The sequence below is a fragment of the Podarcis pityusensis genome (genome assembly GCF_964106645.2).
Source record: "Podarcis pityusensis genome assembly, chromosome: 2".
In the NCBI taxonomy this organism is placed as follows: Eukaryota; Metazoa; Chordata; class Lepidosauria; order Squamata; family Lacertidae; genus Podarcis; species Podarcis pityusensis.
The window spans coordinates 106635643-106655727 of NC_138029.1; the positions used below are offsets into that span (position 1 = coordinate 106635643).

The window sequence follows — 20085 nt, forward strand, 5'->3', positions numbered from 1 at the left end:
CCCTTATAATTAACCCCAAAGATGACCAGCAGAAAGGTAAACAAACCATTATTGATGATATCAGAACTATGTATATTTGGGGGAGGGGCTACTGTGTTGCTTTTATTTTGATTTATGTGTTTTGTGGTTTTATATTTTGATTTTATCCTGTGAACTGCCCCGAGACCCCCGGGGTATAGGGTGGTATATAAATTCAATAAAATAAAAAGTGTGCATTGGCAATAAGTTACAGTGGTGCCCCGCAAGACGAATGCCTCGCAAGACGGAAAACCCGCTAGACGAAAGGGTTTTCCGTTTTCAATGCGCTTCGCAGGACGAATTTCCCTATGGGCTTGCTTCGCAAGACGAAAATGTCTTGCGAGTCTTGAGATTTTTTTTTCGCTTTCCCCCCCTTTTTCTAAGCCACTAAGCCTTTAATAGCCTTTTAGCAGCTAATCCGCTAAGCCGCTAAGCCTTTAATAGCCGCTAAACCGCTAATAGCACTGATCCGCTAAGCCGCTAATAGGGTTGCTTCGCAAGACGAAAAAACCGCTAGACGAAGACACTCGCGGAACGGATTAATTTCGTCTTGCGAGGCACCACTGTATATGAAATCGAAATATGGAATAGACGGGAGGTTGGGTCTTTAGTGTTAAGACCAATTTATGTCTTATTGTTTGTTAAGAAAATTCTGTATCTATTGTTATTCCTGTGTGTAATTTGGTATTTGTGTTTTCTCTTTTTTTTCTTCTTTTCTTGCTGTATCAAATAAATAAATAAATAAATACCCCTGCAAACTATTTAAAAAAAAAACAAAAAACGATATTGCATTACACTGAAATGTTTCTTTGACCAGTGTGGTGCACCACTAACCTTTGAGAACCACCGGTCTATGTGGTGTGCTGCGCTGGCTAAGCAGCCCACCCAGAACCACATCTAAATGGCTCAGAAACGGAACTGGATATGCCCAGGGAAACCCCATTGGAGATACCTACGTTGGCAGCCTTGGGGGTTCTCCGCGTTGAGTCCGAAGAAGCCGGTCTTGCACTTGTCGCAGCGGACTCCCTGCACGTGCTCCTTGCAGCGGCACTGCCCAGCAATCAGCCCCAGCGCCGGGTCGTCGTGGGTGTCGCAGACCCCGCCATCGAGGGTGCCGTCGGGGTCGCAGTCACAGGCTGTCAGGGGAGGGCGCAGAGCAAACCCCAAAATTAAAGGCACAAAGAGAAAACCGCTAATCCCTATCTAAACTAGTAAGAAAAGAAAACCATTCCACTTGCTTGGAAGAGATCTGTTCCCTTCTTGGGAAAGCGGGTCTGCTGTGCCGAGCTGCAGTTCTTAAACCATAAACAGATTGCGGTTGAATCCTGACAAGACAGAAGTACTGTTTTGGGGGGACAGGGGGCGGTCGGGTGTGGGGGATTCCCTAGTCCTGAATGGGGTAACTGTGCCCCTGAAGGACCAGGTGCACAGCCTGGGAGTCATTTTGGACTCACAGCTGTCCATGGAGACACAGGTTAACTCTGTGTCCAGGGCGGCTGTCTACCAGCTCCACCTGGTACGCAGGCTGAGACCCTACCTGCCCGAACACTGTCTCACCAGAGTGGTGCATGCTCTGGTTATCTCTTGCTTGGACTATTGCAATGCGCTCTATGTGGGGCTACCTTTGAAGGTGACCCGGAAACTGCAATTAATCCAGAATGCGGCAGCTAGACTGGTGACTGGGAGTGGCCGCCGGGACCACATAACACCGGTTCTTAGAGATCTTCATTGGCTCCCAGTACGTTTCCGAGCACAATTCAAAGTGTTGGTGCTGACCTTTAAAGCCCTAAACGGCCTCGGTCTTGTATACCTGAAGGAGCCTCTCCACCCCCATCATTCAGCCCGGACACTGAGATCCAGCGCCCAGGGCCTTCTGGCGGTTCCCTCATTGCAAGAAGTGAAGTTACAGGGAACCAGACAGAGGGCCTTCTTGGTAGTGGCACCCACCCTGTGGAACACCCTCCCTTCAGACGTGAAGGAAATAAGCAGCTATCCTATCTTTAAAAGACATCTGAAGGCAGCCCTGTTCAGGGAAGTTTTTAATATTTAACGCTGTACTGTTTTTAACACTTGATTGGGAGCCGCCCAGAGTGGCTGGGGAAACTCAGCCAGATGGGCGGGGTGTAATAAATTTTCTTCTTCTTCTTCTTCTTCTTCTTCTTCTTCTTCTTCTTCTTCTTCTTCTTCTTCTTCTTCTTCTTCTTCTTCTTCTTCTTCTGTGAAATCATTTCAGCTCTTAAAGAGAGGGGTTCTAGTCCTCAAGCCTGCCTAGAAACCTTGCCCAAATTAAATCTCAGCAAGCTCTGCTGCAACCACACGGCGGTGTCTGTGCAAAGACAACCTCTGCTAACTTGGCAGCAAAGAAAGAGCACTTTGTTTGGAAGCACCCAACCCGCAGGTGCAGAAAGAAAGGGGTCCTGCTGATGCAAAACAGAAGATTTCGGTTTTGGCAACTCCACGTTAGCTTCCGAAACCGGACTCCAGGCTTGCCACCTTTGCAGATTCTCACGCTCCGCACCGCTGCTGAACAGTGGAGCCTTGAGCTTTTGAGGGAACGTGCCAAGGCCAGGCACAGGCCTTTTAAAAAAAGGCTCTACTAGCAAAACCCACATGCCAATATTCTTTGCAAGCTGTGGGAATTAGGCAGAGGGCAAAGTTAAGCAGTTAAGTAGAGTCAGAGCATGGGTTGGCAAACTAAGGCCTGGGGGCCAGATCCGGCCCAATCGCCTTATAAATCCGGCCCGTGGATGGTCAGGGAACCAGCGTGTTTTTACATGAGTAGAATGTGTCCTTTTATTTACCATATTTTTTTGCTCTATAAGACTCACTTTTTCCCTCCTAAAAAGTAAGGGGAAATGTGTGTGCGTCTTATGGAGCGAATGCAGGCTGCACAGCTATCCCAGAAGCCAGAACAGCAAGAGGGATTGCTGCTTTCACTGCGCAGCGATCCCTCTTGCTGTTCTGGCTTCTGAGATTCAGAATATTTTTTTTCTTGTTTTCCTCCTCCAAAAACTAGGTGCGCCTTGTGGTCTGGTGCGGCTTATAGAGCGAAAAATACGGTAAAATGCATCTCTGGGTTATTTGTGGGGCCTGCCTGGTGTTTTTACATGAGTAGAATGTGTGCTTTTATTTAAAACACATCTCTGGGTTATTTATGGGGCATAGGAATTCGTTCATTTCCCCCCCCCCCCAAAGTATAGTCCGGCCCACCACATGGTCCGAGGGACAGTGGACCGGCCCCCTGCTGAAAAAAATTGCTGACCCCTGAGTCAAGGGGTCTGGCTCAAATGCGCCAGGCAAGGAGATAAAGGCAGGGATTGAGGAACTTTTATCAATCCAAGGGCCACATTCCTTAGAGGGCAGCCTCCCAAGAGCCACATGCCAGTGATGCACAGGGCAAAGGATGGGACTCCTGTCCTTAAAACTGTAGGCTACAGTGCAGCCACACGGAAGTCAGGGGTTGAGACGCAGAAGCCTCTCTTTCCAAGGAAAGCAAGAAGAGGCACAAATACGCCCATCACCAAGATGCAGGAGTTGCCAAAGGAGGAGAGGACAGGTGATCCCACCTACTGAGCAATTCCACCTAGCAAGCAAGATTGCTTGATAAGGAGCAGAAATGCTTCCTGCACTAAGCTGAGCCCACCCCATTCCTATATACAGTGGTACCTCACGTTAAGTACTAAATTCGTTCTGGAGGTCCGTTCTGAACCTGAAACTGTTCTTAACCTGAAGCACCACTTTAACTAATGGGGCCTCCTGCCGCCGCCACACGATTTCTGTTCTCATCCTGAAGCAAAGTTCTTAACCCGAGGTCCTATTTCTGGGTTAGCGGAGTCTGTAACCTGAAGCGTATGTAACCTGAGGTACCACTGTATGTGGTAAAAAGTAAGGGTTGTCGGTCTCAGATCAATATCTAAAGCTTTGGGGGTTAGACCCCCTGCCTCGGATTGATTATGCATATTGCCTGTTGCGTCTTAAGCTAGCAATTTGTATATCCCCCCAGGAAGGGAGAGCTGAACTCTTAGCTGATAAATACCTACAAATTGCATCTCTGGCAGCCAAATCTACTCTGACAGCTTCGCTCCAGCATTGTAATTTAAATTTTTTATGCTGTAATCTCTATAGCCTTACGCTGTCTGGTTTTAGAGCAGGGGTCAGCAACCTTTTTCAGCCGTGGGCCGGTCCACCATCCCTCAGACCATGTGGTGGGCCGGACTATTTTTTTTTGGGGGGGGGGAATGAACGAATTCCTATGCCCCACAAATAACCCAGAGATGTATTTTAAATAAAAGGGTACATTCTACTCATGTAAAAACACGCTGATTCCCGGACCGTCCGGGGGCCGGATTTAGAAGGCGATTGGCCCTCGGGCCTCAGGTTGCCTTCCCCTGTTTTAGAGGAATACCCTGCTTAGACCCCCTGTTATTCATTGTGAAGGACTTTGGCTATATAAAATAAACTGATTTTTTTAAATTATCCATCGCAGCAATCTAAACATTTAAAGCCCTCAGGAAGGCTCCTCCTTCAAGTTCCTGTTCTGCAGGGATGGAGAGTCAGGCTAGCCTCAGAAATGCCATCAGCCGATCCAGGCACCTGCACCCTATGAAGCACAAACAGCTACTTTCCCAGCGCTGAAAGAGGGAGCCTTTCCACAAGAAAGGTCCTTCGTCCCTGCAAACATGCAGACCCCAGCCCCATTTCCACCCAGCCACCCGCCCCAATACAGTCGGCAGGCTCTCACCGCGGCACACGCTGGGATCCCGGATGTCTTTGGTGGGGTCCTTGTAGTAGAAGGGCTTGCAGAGCTGGCAGTGGCGGCCCATGGTGTTGTGCTGGCAGTCGTCACAGACCCCGCCGCTGCTGTTGCCCGTGGCCAGGTACACGGCCATGTCGAAGTGGCACTTGTGGGAGTGCTCGTTGCAGTTGCACTCTGTCGAGAGGCGGCAATCACATCCAAAGCCCTGACCTCACCAAGCCCCAAATCCATGTGAATCCCTAAATAACCTCAGCCCCAGGTATCTGAAACAGCATCTCCCTCCCTACGGACCGGCCTGGGAATTAAGATCAGCGGAGAAGACCCTCCTGATGGCTTCACCGCTGTTGGAAATACATGGGGCAGTGGCTCATGAGAGGGCCTTCTCGGTGATGGCCCCGAGAATGCGGAACTCCCTTGCCACAGATGTAAGCCTAGTGCAGCTTTTCAAAATTGAAGAGATGAGCAGGCCTTTTCTGTGGTGGCTCCCTGCCTGTGGAATGCTCTCCCCAGGGAGAGCATTATTATTATTATTATTATTATTATTATTATTATTATTATTAACATCATCATCAGATTAAAATTACTTCACCTTTCTAAGCATCTGGGTAGGCTTGTCTAAACAATAATGTCTCTAGCAGGGCCGAAAAGGTTACAGTGAAGGCGCCTGCTTGATCACAGAATCATAGAACCATAGAATTTAAGAGTTGGAAGGGACCCAAGGGTCATCTAGTCCAACCCCCTGCAATGATCTCAATAGGCAGGGAGTTCCAAAGTATAGGTGCTGCCACACTAAACAACTGAGCTCTTACAAATGTGGAACGGGCATTATGTGGCAGCTGTAGCAGTGGCAATTCCACCAATACATGATGGTGTACAGTCTTTCAAGCAACGCCTTCTATTGGGACTGGCGGTGGAAAAACTCTTTCTCATGGGTTTGTCAGTAGGGTGGCTCTCATTCCCAGCCACGACTGCCCTCTCATGTGGTAACCCTTCACTCCAGCATCAATCCTCCTCCTGGCTTCCCTGTCCCCTCCACACCCACTCCTCAGATACTCACTCTTGCATGCGTTGGTGCGCCGCCCCTCAGCCGGGCGCCAGGGCAGCTCGTGGTAGAAGTTGTCACACTGCTCACAGTTCAGCCCGTTGGTGTTGTGCTTGCAGACGCAGCGGCCATGCACCTGCGGGCGGAGAAAGGGGGAGACCCAGGCCACGCCCACGGTGAATGGAAGAGGGCGGGTCTTTGCCTGCTCTCCTGCGTTCAGACTGCACACGACCTTCCTACCCTACATCATCATGGGCATGCCGCGCCCTTCCCAGGTACACATCCACAGAAGTTATGCTTGCACCCCACGTAGGGGACAAAGGCCACGTTGGCTATGTATATTTTGAACTAAGTTGGTGCCCCAGTAAGTAGTTGGGTTATGATTCTAGTCCTTAAGATAAACTTGAAAATGCATGTGCTTTTTCACATGGCTGGGGGAAATTATGAATATGTTCCAGTGGTCAGAGGCTAAAACCCCAGAGCTCTGCACAGTTCCTCATCTCTGCCTTTAGCTAGTAAAAAGAGAAATGCTAAAGCAGGCTTCCTTAACCTGGTACCCTTGTTGGACCGGCAAGCCCAAGAGGCCCAGGATCGGCAAGCCCAAGAGGCCCAGTGGTTTAGACCACAGCGCCACCCTTCTCTACAGACCAGCCTGGGAATTAAGATCAACGGAGAAAGCCCTCCCAATGGCTTTGCCGCTCTCGGAAATTCGGGTGGCAGCGGCTCATGAGAGGGCCTAGTCAGTGACGGCCCCAAGAATGCAGAACTCCCTTGCCACTGAGGTAAGCCTGGCACCATCTCTTCGCAGTCTTTGAAAACTGAAGAGATGAGTGGGCCTTTTCTGTGGTGGCTCCCTTGCTTCTGGAATGTTCTCCCCAGGGAGACTCGCTTGGTGCCTTCGTTACATATCTTTAGGCGAAAACATTCCTCTTCAACCAGGCCTTTGGCTGATTAATATCCTACAGCCTTTTAAATGCATTTGTGGGAAGGGGGTTATTGTTTTGTTTAATTCTGTTTCAATTATTTATTTGTGCTTTTACAGTGGTACCTCAGGTTACATACGCTTCAGGTTACAGACTCCGCTAACCCAGAAATAGGACCTCAGGGTAAGAACTTTGCTTCAGGATGAGAACAGAAATCACGTGGTGGCAGCGGGAGGCCCCATTAGCTAAAGTGGTACCTCAGGTTAAGAACAGTTTCAGGTTAAGAACGGACCTCCGGAACAAATTAAATTCTTAACCCGAGGTACCACTGTATCTTGGTATTTTTATCTTCTGAACCGCCCTGAGATTTTTTGATGGAGGGCGATATATAAACCAAAGAAACCAAACAAATAAGTTGTGGGGGGAGTCGGCACGCCTAATCAAGTGCGGTTTGTGCCTATGAGCGTTCCTAGCGCCTTACCATGCCCTCCACGTCAGCAGGGCTACGGGCAAGGGGGGCGCACTCCGAGGCGTGTCCGTAGCAGAAGCAGTTCCCACGCAGCACCATCTCGTACACGGCATAGTAGTACTTCTCCTTGATCTCCCGCCGCGAATCCAGCAGGTCGTCTCCCAGCGTGTGGAGTTTGGTCAAGTTCACCCGCAAGTTGGTGACCTTCAGGAGATCTGGCGGGCAGAGAGGTTGGAGTGGGTGAGAAGGCAGACAGGGAGAGAAGCATCCCCACTGGGAAACAGCTTTCCCGGCTGGGGCTGTGGGTTCGAAAGCTGGGCTACTTGGTGGGCTATGAATATCAGAGTTGTCAACCCCCCGCAAGCTATCGGCCAGGACCAGTCAGAAGTATGCGCACCATGACGAGGGGAGAGGGAACAGATTCCCAGCTGCACACAGAGAGAAAGAGAAAAGGAGAAAGAGCGACAGACAGAGAGAGGCCACAGCTAAATCTAGCAGCAGCCAAAGCAGAAATCTGTCTAGGGCCAAATTTAACCAGCCCCCAAATAGAACTAAAAGGCAGGGCCAGCTGCCGTCCACACTAGGATCCCAGGGAACTGTTTGCTAGCTAGCTATTTGTGTATATGTTTCTCTTTCTTAGGGACTGGGAATCTTGGTTGGGTATGTTTGTCTAGATTTGTGGTCCCCATTGTGGCATCTCTGTGACACCCTCAAACACCCCTTTAGTGTCCACCAACGCCCTCTCCCACTCCTAAATTTTAGTATACAGCGGTACCTCGGGTTACATACGCTTCAGGTTACATACGCTTCAGGTTACACACTCTGCTAACCCAGAAATAGTGCTTCAGGTTAAGAACTTTGCTTCAGGATGAGGACAGAAATCATGCTCCGGCAGCGCGGCAGCAGCAGGAGGCCCCATTAGCTAAAGTGGTGCTTCAGGTTAAGAATAGTTTCAGGTTAAGAACGGACCTCCGGAACGAATTAAGTACTTAACCCGAGGTACCACTGTATATATATTTAAGTCAGTGTTTTTCCTTCTTCTGCATTTGTTGATTTGGTTCAGGAGTTGTCGGCCTGCCGTTGCCTTGCGTTTCAATTGTGTAGGAGGGATGTAGGTGTTTTGCAAGCTTTTTTTTGGGGGGGAGGCAACATTCTGAGCTTTGCCGGTTTTTCTTCTGTGAAATCAATGTCTTGCCATGTTCATAATTGTTTGTTATCTCTCCTAACGTGGCCCAGGCCAAAAAAAGTCTCAAAGACAAGGCTCCGTTGTTTGTGAAGAGAAAAGATTGACTCGGCAATTTGGATCTGGTGAAAAGAACCAAATACCTTTTTCAGGAGGAACATTCTCCTTAATTCCCAATGTATGGTCAGAAGGTCCGGGAGACACAGCCTTGCTAAACTTAAGCAGCTCTGGGCCTTATCACTACACGGGAAGGACCATAGCTCAATAGCAGAGCACCCACCTTGCAAGGCAAGACGCAGTGATAACAGCAAAAACCTTTATTGAACTACAGAACTGAACAACAGGGTCAAAGCAACTGCTTATATACATTTCTGAAGGCCTGGGCAACTCCCACTCCCAACGTGATTGGCTGTCTAAACTTCCAAGCTGCGAATCATGACTCAGAGTTTAAGGGCCAATGGCAGAAGCCCAAATCCTGAAATGTTCTGTGACTGGAAATCATGTATCGAATCAGAACACAGGAGCTCAGAATCCTTGGTCCAGACTCAAGCTCAGGCAAACACAGGCCACTGAATACATAGACAATACTGAACTAGATGGACCAGCCATCTGGATCAGTATAAGGCAGCTTCCAATGTTTCTATATGGCCTGGGAACCACACTGGGAACCATGAGACATATAATTAAAACCACAATGCACTAATGAGCTGCCGTTTCCCAAACGAGCCCACTAGACTCATCCATTCATTTCTACCTCGCCCGTCAGCTAAGATGCGTAAGGTAGCTCACAACCTTTTGCACAGTACGAAAGAAGAGCAGAACGACAGAACAGCACCACAACTCCATAAAAAGGCAGAGAAGAGTTCTCACTGAAATGAGAAAATATCCATCTTGACAAAAGCGTTTCCGTCGCCTGTCTGGAAACAGTGATGGGGCCACGCATACTTCGCCCAGGAAGTAGTTCCAAATCCTGGGCGCCACAACCGAAAAGGCCTTCTCCACGGCACCCGCCCTACACCCACCACATCTCAGGTGGTAGGAAGACCTCCAAACCAGAAGGTCATGACAGGGGAAGAAGGATTCAGCTCCTGGAATGGGCCAAATAGCCCAGGGTGCGCATGGAATGCCGCTTTTACCACAGTCAATCACATGGCCTAATAAACATGGGTGTGCAAGTTTCTTGCTTGGTTTGCGCAAGCAATGTTGTGACACATTACTGCTGCAATTTCGGGGCCTGGGTTCGGCCTACGTAATATATATGTATATATATATAGAGAGAGAGAGAGCATTTATTTATAGTTATATTAAGATGGAAATATTTGGTGAAGCAGAAACGTTCCAAGATTCTACTCCCATTCGGAGGTCAGAATCTCATTCGTCCACTGGGAATCCAACTCCTCTTGGGGGGGGGGGGCAAATACACAGTACACCCAGCCTCTCCCTGCCCTAAACCAGCTCCTCCCCCCTCCTCTGGCCCCCTCCCGCAGAGAGACTCACTCAGGACCATCTCTCACACAGAGAGAGACTCACTCTGGATTTTGGGGCTGTACGGGTCACGGATGTGGATAGCTGGATCCAGCACTCTGTAGATTACCTTGAGCAAGGAAGAAAGAGCAGAGGGTCAAGGGGCAACAGCCAGCTTACGAGAAGAGCATAATCCTTCAGCCCTTGGCCTGGGCCTCTGCAAGGAGGCGGCAGTCTGCAGAGACCTAACGTACATAGTGTGTTTGGTTCTGAACCCATCTCTCTACCCCAACATCTCCCGTCAGAGCTGGGTCAGGTGCAGGTCAGCACACAAGATGCAAAGTTTGGCAATGTAGTTTACTTTTTTATTCAAGAAAATGGCATACTGCTCAGCAAGAGATTTTGCCTCTATAGAGCAGTTTCCAGGATTGGTGGTCTTCTTCTCTGATGGATGTTGCCCAAGTAGCCTCAAAACTACAGGGCACCTGTAATCTCTGTTCTGCCCTACACATTGCCCTGGGTGTCCTTGGAGTCAATGAGAGGGGAGCTTGTTGCAGTAGGAGATACAGATTCCTGGAATTCTCCACCAGCGGCTTTCCCTCCCTCCTCTGCTTCAGCCTCTGAGTCTAAGCTGCTCCCTGTCACAGGCTCTCATCGCTCACTAAAGCCTGTTGCTTCTCCAGCATCCAACTATTCCTCTCTGTTTAGGGAAGCTTTTAATGTGTGACAGACTATTGTATTTTAATATTTTGATGGAAGCCGCCCAGAGTGGCTGGGGAAACCCAGCCAGATGGGCGATGTATAAATAATAAATTATTATTATTATTATTGTTATCTCTCCCCCATACCTCTCCTCAGTGTCCCACCACCAATTCCTGGGCCCTGAGCCTTCCTTTTCTAGTGCTTCAACTTGGGGGTTCCCGGACTGCTACTTCCCACCACTCCTCGTCATCGAGCCCATCCCTGACACCCCCATAGGAGATCCTACTGCTCCAGACGCCCTGCTTTTTTTACTCACCTCCCCCTCGGTAGAGGGCTCAATGTCCGAGTAGCGTGACTCACAGACAACATCGTCCACACGCCGCAAGGGTCCCCGGGAGGCAGATGGGAAGGAGGCGGCGCAGTCGTAGGCAAAGTAGCGGTACACCTGCCAGGTGCGGCCAAAATCTGCCGAACGCTCCACCAACATGGCTGCCGGCCGGAAGGTCTGCAAGGGGTAGAGGAAAATGGGAATCCTTGCATGCGTCCAGAACTATCACCTAGTAAGTCGGGGTGGAATAGGATAGAGCTATGACGCAACCTGTTCGTACGTGGACGTCATCACTTGATGCACCAGTTGCCAAGGGACGAGCGCACATGGGCCCTAGAACAAGGTTGGGAACTCTGTGGCCCTCCAAATGCTATGGGTTGGACTACATCTCCCATCATCTCTAACCAACGGCCTTGCTGGCTGGGGCTCATAGAATCGTTGTAAGGGACCCCAGAGTCATCTAGTCCAACCCCCTGCAATGCAATGCAGGGATCTCAGCTAAAGCATCGATGACAGATGGCCATCCTCTCTCTGCTGAAAAAACTCCAAGGAATCCATCCATGGGATTGGGTGGATTCCAATAGCATAGGGAAGGGTCCCCAATCACCTGGTGCAGATTTGGGGAGGGCGCAGGCAGGAGCGGGGACCCCATTGCACAAGCATTCATCCTCACGCCAACAGGACGCAGTGGTTGGCTACCGCCCTGTCTCTTGGAAGCGAGGACAAATGAGAGCAATAATCACGCGCAAAACGAAGTCGCAGCTGCGTGCGAAGCCGAAATTAAAAGAGTGAGCCGCCCTGCAAATCACTTGTTACGCAGCAAAGCGTTTACAAGCGTATTCTTGGAAATGCCGGTTTAATCATCCCCTCGTTTAATTTAAACACAGCTCATTCCCGCAGGGTGAAAAAAAAGTTTCACAACAACGTCCTCTGATTTTCTCCCCCCGTTTGGGGGCGTCGGGAAATAATCGAACATAAAAATCCACCCCCATTCCTCCGCAGCATCTCTTTCCATTGCGAACAGCTGGCATGTGGGGGGCTGGAATTCCAACTGGGACTGTGGCAAGGGGGAAAGGTTAAAGACCCTTCTTCCCACACCACAGCTGCAAATGGACCCAGCAAGACACACCCTGACGTTGGCTATGTGCATACGTTTCTTTTTAATTGCCCGTGCAAGGACAAACCACATGACTAATGTCATATCTGGCCTGGACCTAAGAAGGGCAGCAGATGTTCTCTGATGTGAACATAGAAATATATAGAGTCAGAGCAGCGATCCACCTAGCCCACTGATGCTCACGCTGACTACCGCTAGCTCTTAGGCAGAGGACCTTTTCCATCTCCTTCTACCTGATCACCTGAAGGGGCCAGGAACTGAACCTGAGAGCTTCTGCCTGCAAACCCAGCAGCATGGTGGGGCTTTGGCGTTCACCTGACCCCTGCCTGGCTAAGTTGCTGCAGCAGACCAGGAGGGATGTGGTGGCGGTGAGGTGGGTGTGGTGCAAACACAATCCAGTGCTCCTGCTAGGGCGTTTGCACCGACGCAACCCCCTCTCCATCTCCGTGTGCTGCAGAGACTCAGCCAGACAGAGATTGGGCGAGTCACCCTACGATGCCATCCGCTTCCTTGCAAAGGATGTGCTCCACTGCCAAGCTATACGGCTCCTCCCCCTGTTAGGAAATGAACAGGATGGCAGAGAAGTGCAGAAATCTGCTCCACTTCCCAGTGGGGAGGAGTTGCGGTGGACCGTGTGGCCACCCACTTCTCACCGGAGGCGGGGGACTTTGTCCCCCATTGCCCAGGGGATCCCGGCCACGTCAGAGCCCAGCCAGCCAATCCACTGGCCGGGGGGTGGGGGGTGGCCAGGTCCGTTTTAATCAGAGGAGCGAGCCAGAGGGCTTCCTCTTTGGCTCGCTTCCTCAATCACCCACCCTCCCTCCCTATTTTGCAGGTTTTAGGCACTGGCCTTGCTATGGTCGCCGTTGAGGGGCCTGGTAGGAATTTTTCCACTTGGCAAATTGGCACTGGCCATTTGGTTTTCACCTACCTCGTAGCAATCGTCACAACTTTGTTAGGGCGGCATTGTTTGACCTTGTGATGGGGGAGGGGAGGTGTGGCCATCACCTGCCCCTCCAAGCTCAAGGGTATTCCGTTAAAGGAATCCAGGGGTGTTGATCTTGTACCCGAAGCCCGGGTCAGGGGCTAGGGCCATGACACAACCCCAACGGGAACACCAGGGGGAGCTCGAGTTGGTATGCATCGACAGGGCTCCTCCATCCAGTGGTTTACCCTTACCGGACTTACTGCGCATCAGGCAGGAGTCAGATATAGTCAGGTCCAATCAATGCCTAAGCCAATACCGCTCACATTCTGTAATTCAATAAGGTAAGGTAAAGGGTAAAGGGTAAAGGGACCCCTGACCATTAGGTCCAGTCGTGACCAACTCTGGGGTTGCAGCGCTCATCTCGCTTTATTGGCCGAGGGAGCCGGCGTACAGCTTCCGGGTCATGTGGCCAGCATGACTAAGCCGCTTCTGGAGAACCAGAGCAGTGCACGGAAACGCCGTTTACCTTCCTGCTGGAGTGGTACCTATTTATCTACTTGCACTTTGATGTGCTTTTGAACTGCTAGGTTGGCAGGAGCAGGGACCGAGCAACGGGAGCTCACCCCGTCACGGGGATTCGAACTGCCGACCTTCTGATTGGCAAGTCCTAGGCTCTGTGGTTTAACCCACAGCACCACCCGCGTCCCTGTAATTCAATAAAGTTGTGGCCAAATTTGCCCAATAACATAAACCCAATATCTGTGTCCTTGTGTGTGTTAATTCCCAACGAGGGGGTGGCTGCGGGGTCTTGACACGCAAACAGACAGTCACTCATGCATCCTGAGGATCTCGTGCTTCGTGGGGGATGGTGGCTAATGTTCAGGATGCTGACCCGTACGATGGCTGCATTACCTCCATGATCAGAGGCACTATTACGGTTGCTGAGGATCATGGGCAAGAGGGCGTTACTGCTCTCATGTCCCGCTTGCGGGCTTCTCATCTGCATCCCCGCAAGAACACAGTGCTGGACTTGACGGTCCTTTGGTCCGACCCAACAAGGTTCTTCTGATGTCCTTGAGGAAGCGTGGATCCCTATCACTGGAGAAGAAGCCCACCTGTTCCCAACTGGGATGTACCTTGAAAGTCATGATGAGGTGAGTGAAGTGGAACTCAGCCTCCAGGTCCAGGCGGATGCTCACCTGCTCCACACCTGGAGAGACAGACACAGACCCCTGTAAACAGTTGAGGACTTACTTCCGGGTTGGCGCCATCGCCGAATGGCGGACTCCCTCCGAGCTCCGGAGGGAGTCTGCTCGGCAGGGGCTGGGTCCTACCGCGCCGGCGACGCAGGGACCCTTAAAAACCACGGGCACGGAGCCCGTGGACATGGGTGACTTGGCTGGCACCATTAGCGCCCTCCCGACTCGTGAAGGAGCCTTTTTAAAGGCTTCGGATCGGGTGCCGGGGAGCGGCGTGGTGCTTTGAGTCCTCTGCTTTCCCTGCCGAGCGCAGCCGCATGCCATTTGACGGAGAGCGCTGACTTCTTCCATTGGAAATTTGGACTATTAACAACAACCCGTGAGTAATTGGGAAACCGGGTTCAAAAGGAGAAAAAAAAGGAATTTTTTTTCGGATTAGGCATGAGCGGGGGCGATCTAAAAAGGAAGTCAATCCCCCCCCTATTGTAAACATTCCAAAACAAGGACTGGGTAACCAAGGTCGAAAGGGAAGTATACTCTTGATAAAAATCATTAATTCCACGATGGGAATATAAAGAGGACTTTGTTATGAAGACTTTGCTGGTTAATTTTGTTACAATTTGCTGCAATATGGATATAAACTGTCGGAAAATAAGGAACAACAATTTGACTTTTGGATTAGAGGATACAAAGTTATTACAATCCCCCTAGAGGGGTTTCGGGACATTACAAGAACGGTCGTAAGTGGAAAAATACTCCGGGATTCGCACAGGCTGGGAAAGCTGCAAAACTGAAATAGTATTTTGTCTACAGAGGTATTTACATTAAAGGAGACAATAGAATTTTCTATTGAAGAAAGGAAGGGACTGGACGTAAGTTTTTGTTCCTGAATAACAAACCTCTGTAGAGATACCAGATTTCTGAATTAGAACGTTTTAGCAGCTGCACAGGACAAGAAACCTGAGAAAGTGAGGAATAAGAAGAACAAAGGACTGACTACGACACGGAAAGAACAATGGGAGGAGTGGTAAAGATCAAGGAAATTAAAGGCCTCTGTTAGATTGGACGTTTGAAGTTAAATATTATTAAAATTAATAAATTAAAAGAAAACCGGCAAGATGGAATTGGGGAGAAATTTGGCCATGACTTGAGACCTACAGGCTGATAACATATAGACTGATGGACATGGGGAATTCAAACCGGGGAAGGGGGGGGGAGATTTGGAATCCAAAGGCTGTGTAATCATCTTTTGAATCTTTTTATATCTTTTATTTTCTATTTCTTTATATAACTTACGTATGTCATTTTATTTTGATTGGACGTGTTTAAAAAAGGGAATTCGTGGAAGGAACTGGGGTGGATCTTGGGGAAAATCTTTTTTCTTTTCTTGTTAATGATGTGGGACGGTGGTAAGATTTGTACAATTCAATTTGGATAGTGGGTTAAACAAATTAAGCTTCAAATTGGGAGTGAGAGCTTGTAGAACCAAATTAATGAAAAGGGAATACAATTGGGAGGGGGAGGGGGGGAGTCCCAGAAAGTAGGTAATGAAAGTAAGGTTTCAAGTATCTTTTTTTTCTTTTTCTTTTTCTTTGTATTTCTATATTTCTGGAAACTTTAATAAATATGATATATATAAAAAAAAATAAACAGTTGAGGACTTAAATGACACTTGTAAGATAACAGAGATAGGGACGCAGGTGGCGCTGTGGGTTAAACCACAGAGCCTAGGACTTGCCGATCAGAAGGTCGGCGGTTCGATACCCTGCGACGGGGTGAGCGCCCATTGCTCGGTCCCTGCTCCTGCCAACCTAGCAGTTCGAAAGCACATCAAAGTGCAAGTAGATAAATAGGTACCGCTCTGGCGGGAAGGTAAATGGCATTTCCATGCACTGCTCTCGTTCGCCAGAAGCGGCTTAGTCCTGCTGGCCACATGACCCGGAAGCTGAACGCCAGCTCCCTCGGCCAATAAAGTGAGATGAGCGCCGCAACCCCAGAGTCGGCCACGACTGGACCTACTGGTCAGGGGTCCCTTTACCTTTACCTTTTTAAGATAACAGAGACTTAGGATATGGACGTTAAGTGGAATAGAGGATATAAAATATGCAAAAAATAAAATAAAAAAATCCTTCCAGTAGCACCTTAGAGACCAACTAAATTTGTTCTTGGTATGAGCTTTTGTGTGCAAGCACACGTCTTCAGATACACTGAAACAGAAGTCACCAGACCCTTAAATCTAGTGAGAGGGTGGGGAGAGGCATTACTCAGAAGGGTGGTAGGAATGGGTGATTGGCTGATAGGTGTGGTAAACCTGTTAATGACTGCAATTGGTCTTACAGGAAAAAGGAAGTGGTGAGATGGCTAAAATAGCTTTATCATGTAAAATGAGATAAAATATGCAGCAAAAAATGTTAAATATGGAAACCATGGAAAGGTGGAGGGAGGTCTAACGGTACAAGGGAATCTTGTATCTGTCTTTTTTCTCTTTTTTTTTAGTTAATTACATGTGATATTGTTAAAAATAATTGGAAAAATTAATAAAATTTTGTAAAAAAACACACAAAACAGACACATAGGGAGAGGGGTCGGTGCTAGAGTCCTCAGCAAAACTCCATTCTACAAGGAAGCAGTTTTCAAACCGTGCTCAGGAGTTTCTCAGACGCTTCTCAGGGGCTTGTTTCTCAGCGGGAAGATCCCTTAACTCACCGCTGCTGATCTTGCTACGCAGAATGTGTTGGGTGCATTTCCAGGGAGCAAGCTTGGCTCATGTAGGAAAAGGAGGGAAACCCAACAAGCCCAGCCAACACCCTGTTAGGCCTAGTGTAAGTACGTGGCAGCTTCAGGCCTCGCCAATCCAATAGGACTCAGCTCTGGGAACTTCTGTTTTAATTGCCCACAATGATACAGAGCAGGGGCAGGGAACCTCAGGCCCAGGGCCAAAATGTGGCCCTCCAGGCCTCTCCCTAGACCACCCCCCCTCTCCCAGGCCCACTCTGCACCCTACTCAAGATTAATTAATTTGCAAATCTAACAAAGGGGGGGGGGAATACTTACAATACATAAAATAAAGAAAAAGTAATATCTGAATATTACTGTTATTATTAATAACAACAACAGTACTACCATGAGCTCACACCGAGGGTGAAATAACCATCAACAGACCCATCTTAAGCTAAACATAAACATTGATATATGCCCTCCAAATAGGTTTCCAAAAAAAATTGATGTCTATGTAAAAGTGTGTTCAAATGTAACCAGGGCAGTGGGGTCCTCAGGCCGTCCCATAATAGATGGTGGTTATTTATCCTTCCAGGCACAAATTGATTGCTCACAAAGGGATCTCAAAATCCACTTCTGTTGTCCTGCTGTGAATCCTTGTACTAACAGTGATACAGTTAATGCGCTTTAAAATAATATTTCTGCAGCGTGAAGATTCACAGCAGGGCAACAGAATTTGCAAGCCCACTGCAAGCTCAGAGACTTACACTAAGAGACGATGGGCTCACCCAAACCTCCATTCAGACTGCCAATTTCTCTCTGGGGAAACCCACAGTTTAGCGCTGAATCGGGACAAACAGCAATCAGGTTTTTTTGTGGACTGCCATTTGTTCCGATTTAGCACTAAAGAGCAGCGGGGACAAAGGCAAATCTGCTTGGATTCATGCTTTCCAGACCTGGGGCAAGTGGAAGAGTGGATGAGTGCCTATAATTAATATCTGCAAATATCAAGGATTTTGCCAATGCAAAATATGGATGACAACCTCATGCCAAAAAGTATATATCACTGGTTTGGGGCTGCTGGTGGCTGCAGTCGAAACAACGTCTGGAGAGCACCAGGTTGCTGAAGACTGTTCTAGATTAATGCAGAAAACTCTTGTGCAGGTGGTACCAGATTTTAGGGAGGGGGTCCCTAGCAGTGTAAGTGCCATGCGGATGACCCAGGACGGGAACGGTCAGGCTGCTAGATAGAGCCAAGGCTCCCACAACTGGAAGCAGCACTGTGTTCCTGCAAGTAGCAGGCCCCTCCTCTGTTGTCTCCCGCCCCCGCCTGGCCCAGGTCCAGGAAAGAAGGGACTCTGTTGGGTATGATTCAGCATTTCCTCTGCGTAGGAGAGAAAGGAAAGGAACAGGGCTCTGGGGACACTCTCTCAGCTGTGCCATGTCCCAGACAAAGAGCACTCTCTGCAGGCTCACGTAACCGGGGCACAGCGAGTTCACCCAGCTGTGAGGCGACAGGGCTTGTCACAGGGCCACACACAACCCCGAGAGCAGGAAAGGACACACACACACATGCACAAACTTCCCTCTAAAGAAGGATTGCCTGATGTAGATGGAATTTAATATCCCTGACATGTACCATATAGGGTGGGGTGTGCAGACTTGATGAGAAACGGTAATAATAATAATAATAATAATAATAATAATAATAATAATATATTTGTACCCCGCCCATCTGGCTGGGTTTGCCCAGCCACTCTGGGCGGCTTCCAACAAAGATTAAAGATACATTAAAATGTCACACATTCAAAACTTCCCTGAACAGGGCTGTCTTCAGATGTCTTCTAAATGTCAGGTGGTTGTTTATCTCTTTGACATCTGATGGGAGGGCGTTCCACAGGGCGGGCGCCACTACCGAGAAGGCCCTCTGCCTGGTTCCCTGTAGCTTTGCTTCTCGCAGTGAGGGAACCACCAGAAGGCCCTCGGGCAAATGTAGAAAGAGGAAGAGGAAACATCCTCACAGCCAAAACTGTGGACTTCTGTTTCTAACATGGTGGAGTCCAGTGCGTGAAGTCAAGAATCAAATGTCTCATTTCCGAAAAATTGTGGGACTCAGAGGTGCCCTTCTTCCGACAGAGGAAGATGCTTTCTGGTGAAGGAAGAGAACCTTTGGACTCAAGCCCAAGATTTTAGCCCTCGTGGTTCAGGTTGAAAAGGTTTTTAAAAGTAGCTGAAAGAACCTGCTATGCAAGTAAGCAAAAATATATATACACGTATGCAAGTAAACACACGCTGCACAAAAATCGAATCATGTGATGAAACCCCCGCTCCTTACCATTCTCCGACTGCCACCAGGCCTTCCTGCGGTTGAGAGCAAAGGCAGTGATCACGTTCTCAATGCGGTGGCTGTTAGGATTGGACAAGGCCTGATAGGGCCGGCGTGAGTCGCACACGAAGCACTTTTTCTCGTCCTGCAAGAGAGATACCCGTATGCTGAGCTATGCATGCGCCACATGATCACACTCCTCAGGCGAAGGAGGGGTTTGGTACAGAAAACAGCATCTAAAGAAACTAAACTTTCATCTCTCTCTCTCTCTCTCTCTCTCTCCTTGAGCAGAGCCAGGTGAAATCTCAGAAGCTAGTGGTACAGGGTGCCAATGACCTGTGGGTTTTTGTGTGCGCACGCAAACTTCCATAGAATCTAAGAGCAGGAAGGGACCTCCAAAGTCATCTAGTTCAACCACCAGATCTGCTGTTTTAGCATACCTGATTCAAGAGCCGTCTACACTCTGCTCAATAACCTCTTAAAGGAGAGTCCAGCAGTTCCCAAGTTAGTCTTGTTCCACCCTCAAACAGTTCACGCTGTCAACAAGTTCTTCCTAATGTGCAGTTAAAACTCCCTTTCTTGTCATTTAAGTCCATTGGCTTGGGCCCTACCCTCTTTGTTATTTGTTTTTAGTTATTTATTTTACAATTCAGCCAGCTAGCCCTGGGGATTATCTAACTGATTTTTGAATTTTATTGTTATTCATGTTTTTATACCGTATTTTATGCTGCTTTTATAATTAAGTGTTTTAAAGTGTTTTAAATTTGTTGTTAGCCGCCCTGAGCCCAGTTTTTGAACCGGGAAGGGCGGGGTATAAATAAAAATAGTAAATAACATTATTATTATTATTATTATTATTATTTAAAAAAACCACACCCAGGCTTTTCTGTGAGGAACTCAGAGAGGCATGCA

General features: G+C 48.7%; 1 protein-coding gene across 1 annotated transcript in view; it reads right to left on the minus strand.

Moving 5' to 3' along the window:
- Nucleotides 1-20085, minus strand: part of LAMB2 (laminin subunit beta 2) — a 61204-nt gene that overhangs the window by 32180 nt on the left and 8939 nt on the right. The window contains exons 3-10 of the mRNA XM_080995592.1: nucleotides 19183-19318; nucleotides 14067-14140; nucleotides 10874-11062; nucleotides 9922-9985; nucleotides 7221-7423; nucleotides 5832-5952; nucleotides 4760-4948; nucleotides 975-1154 (exon numbers count right to left, since the gene is read on the minus strand). Of these exons, the coding sequence (XP_080851718.1) occupies nucleotides 975-1154; nucleotides 4760-4948; nucleotides 5832-5952; nucleotides 7221-7423; nucleotides 9922-9985; nucleotides 10874-11062; nucleotides 14067-14140; nucleotides 19183-19318 (1156 nt within the window). The remainder of the gene's footprint in view (nucleotides 1-974; nucleotides 1155-4759; nucleotides 4949-5831; nucleotides 5953-7220; nucleotides 7424-9921; nucleotides 9986-10873; nucleotides 11063-14066; nucleotides 14141-19182; nucleotides 19319-20085) is intronic.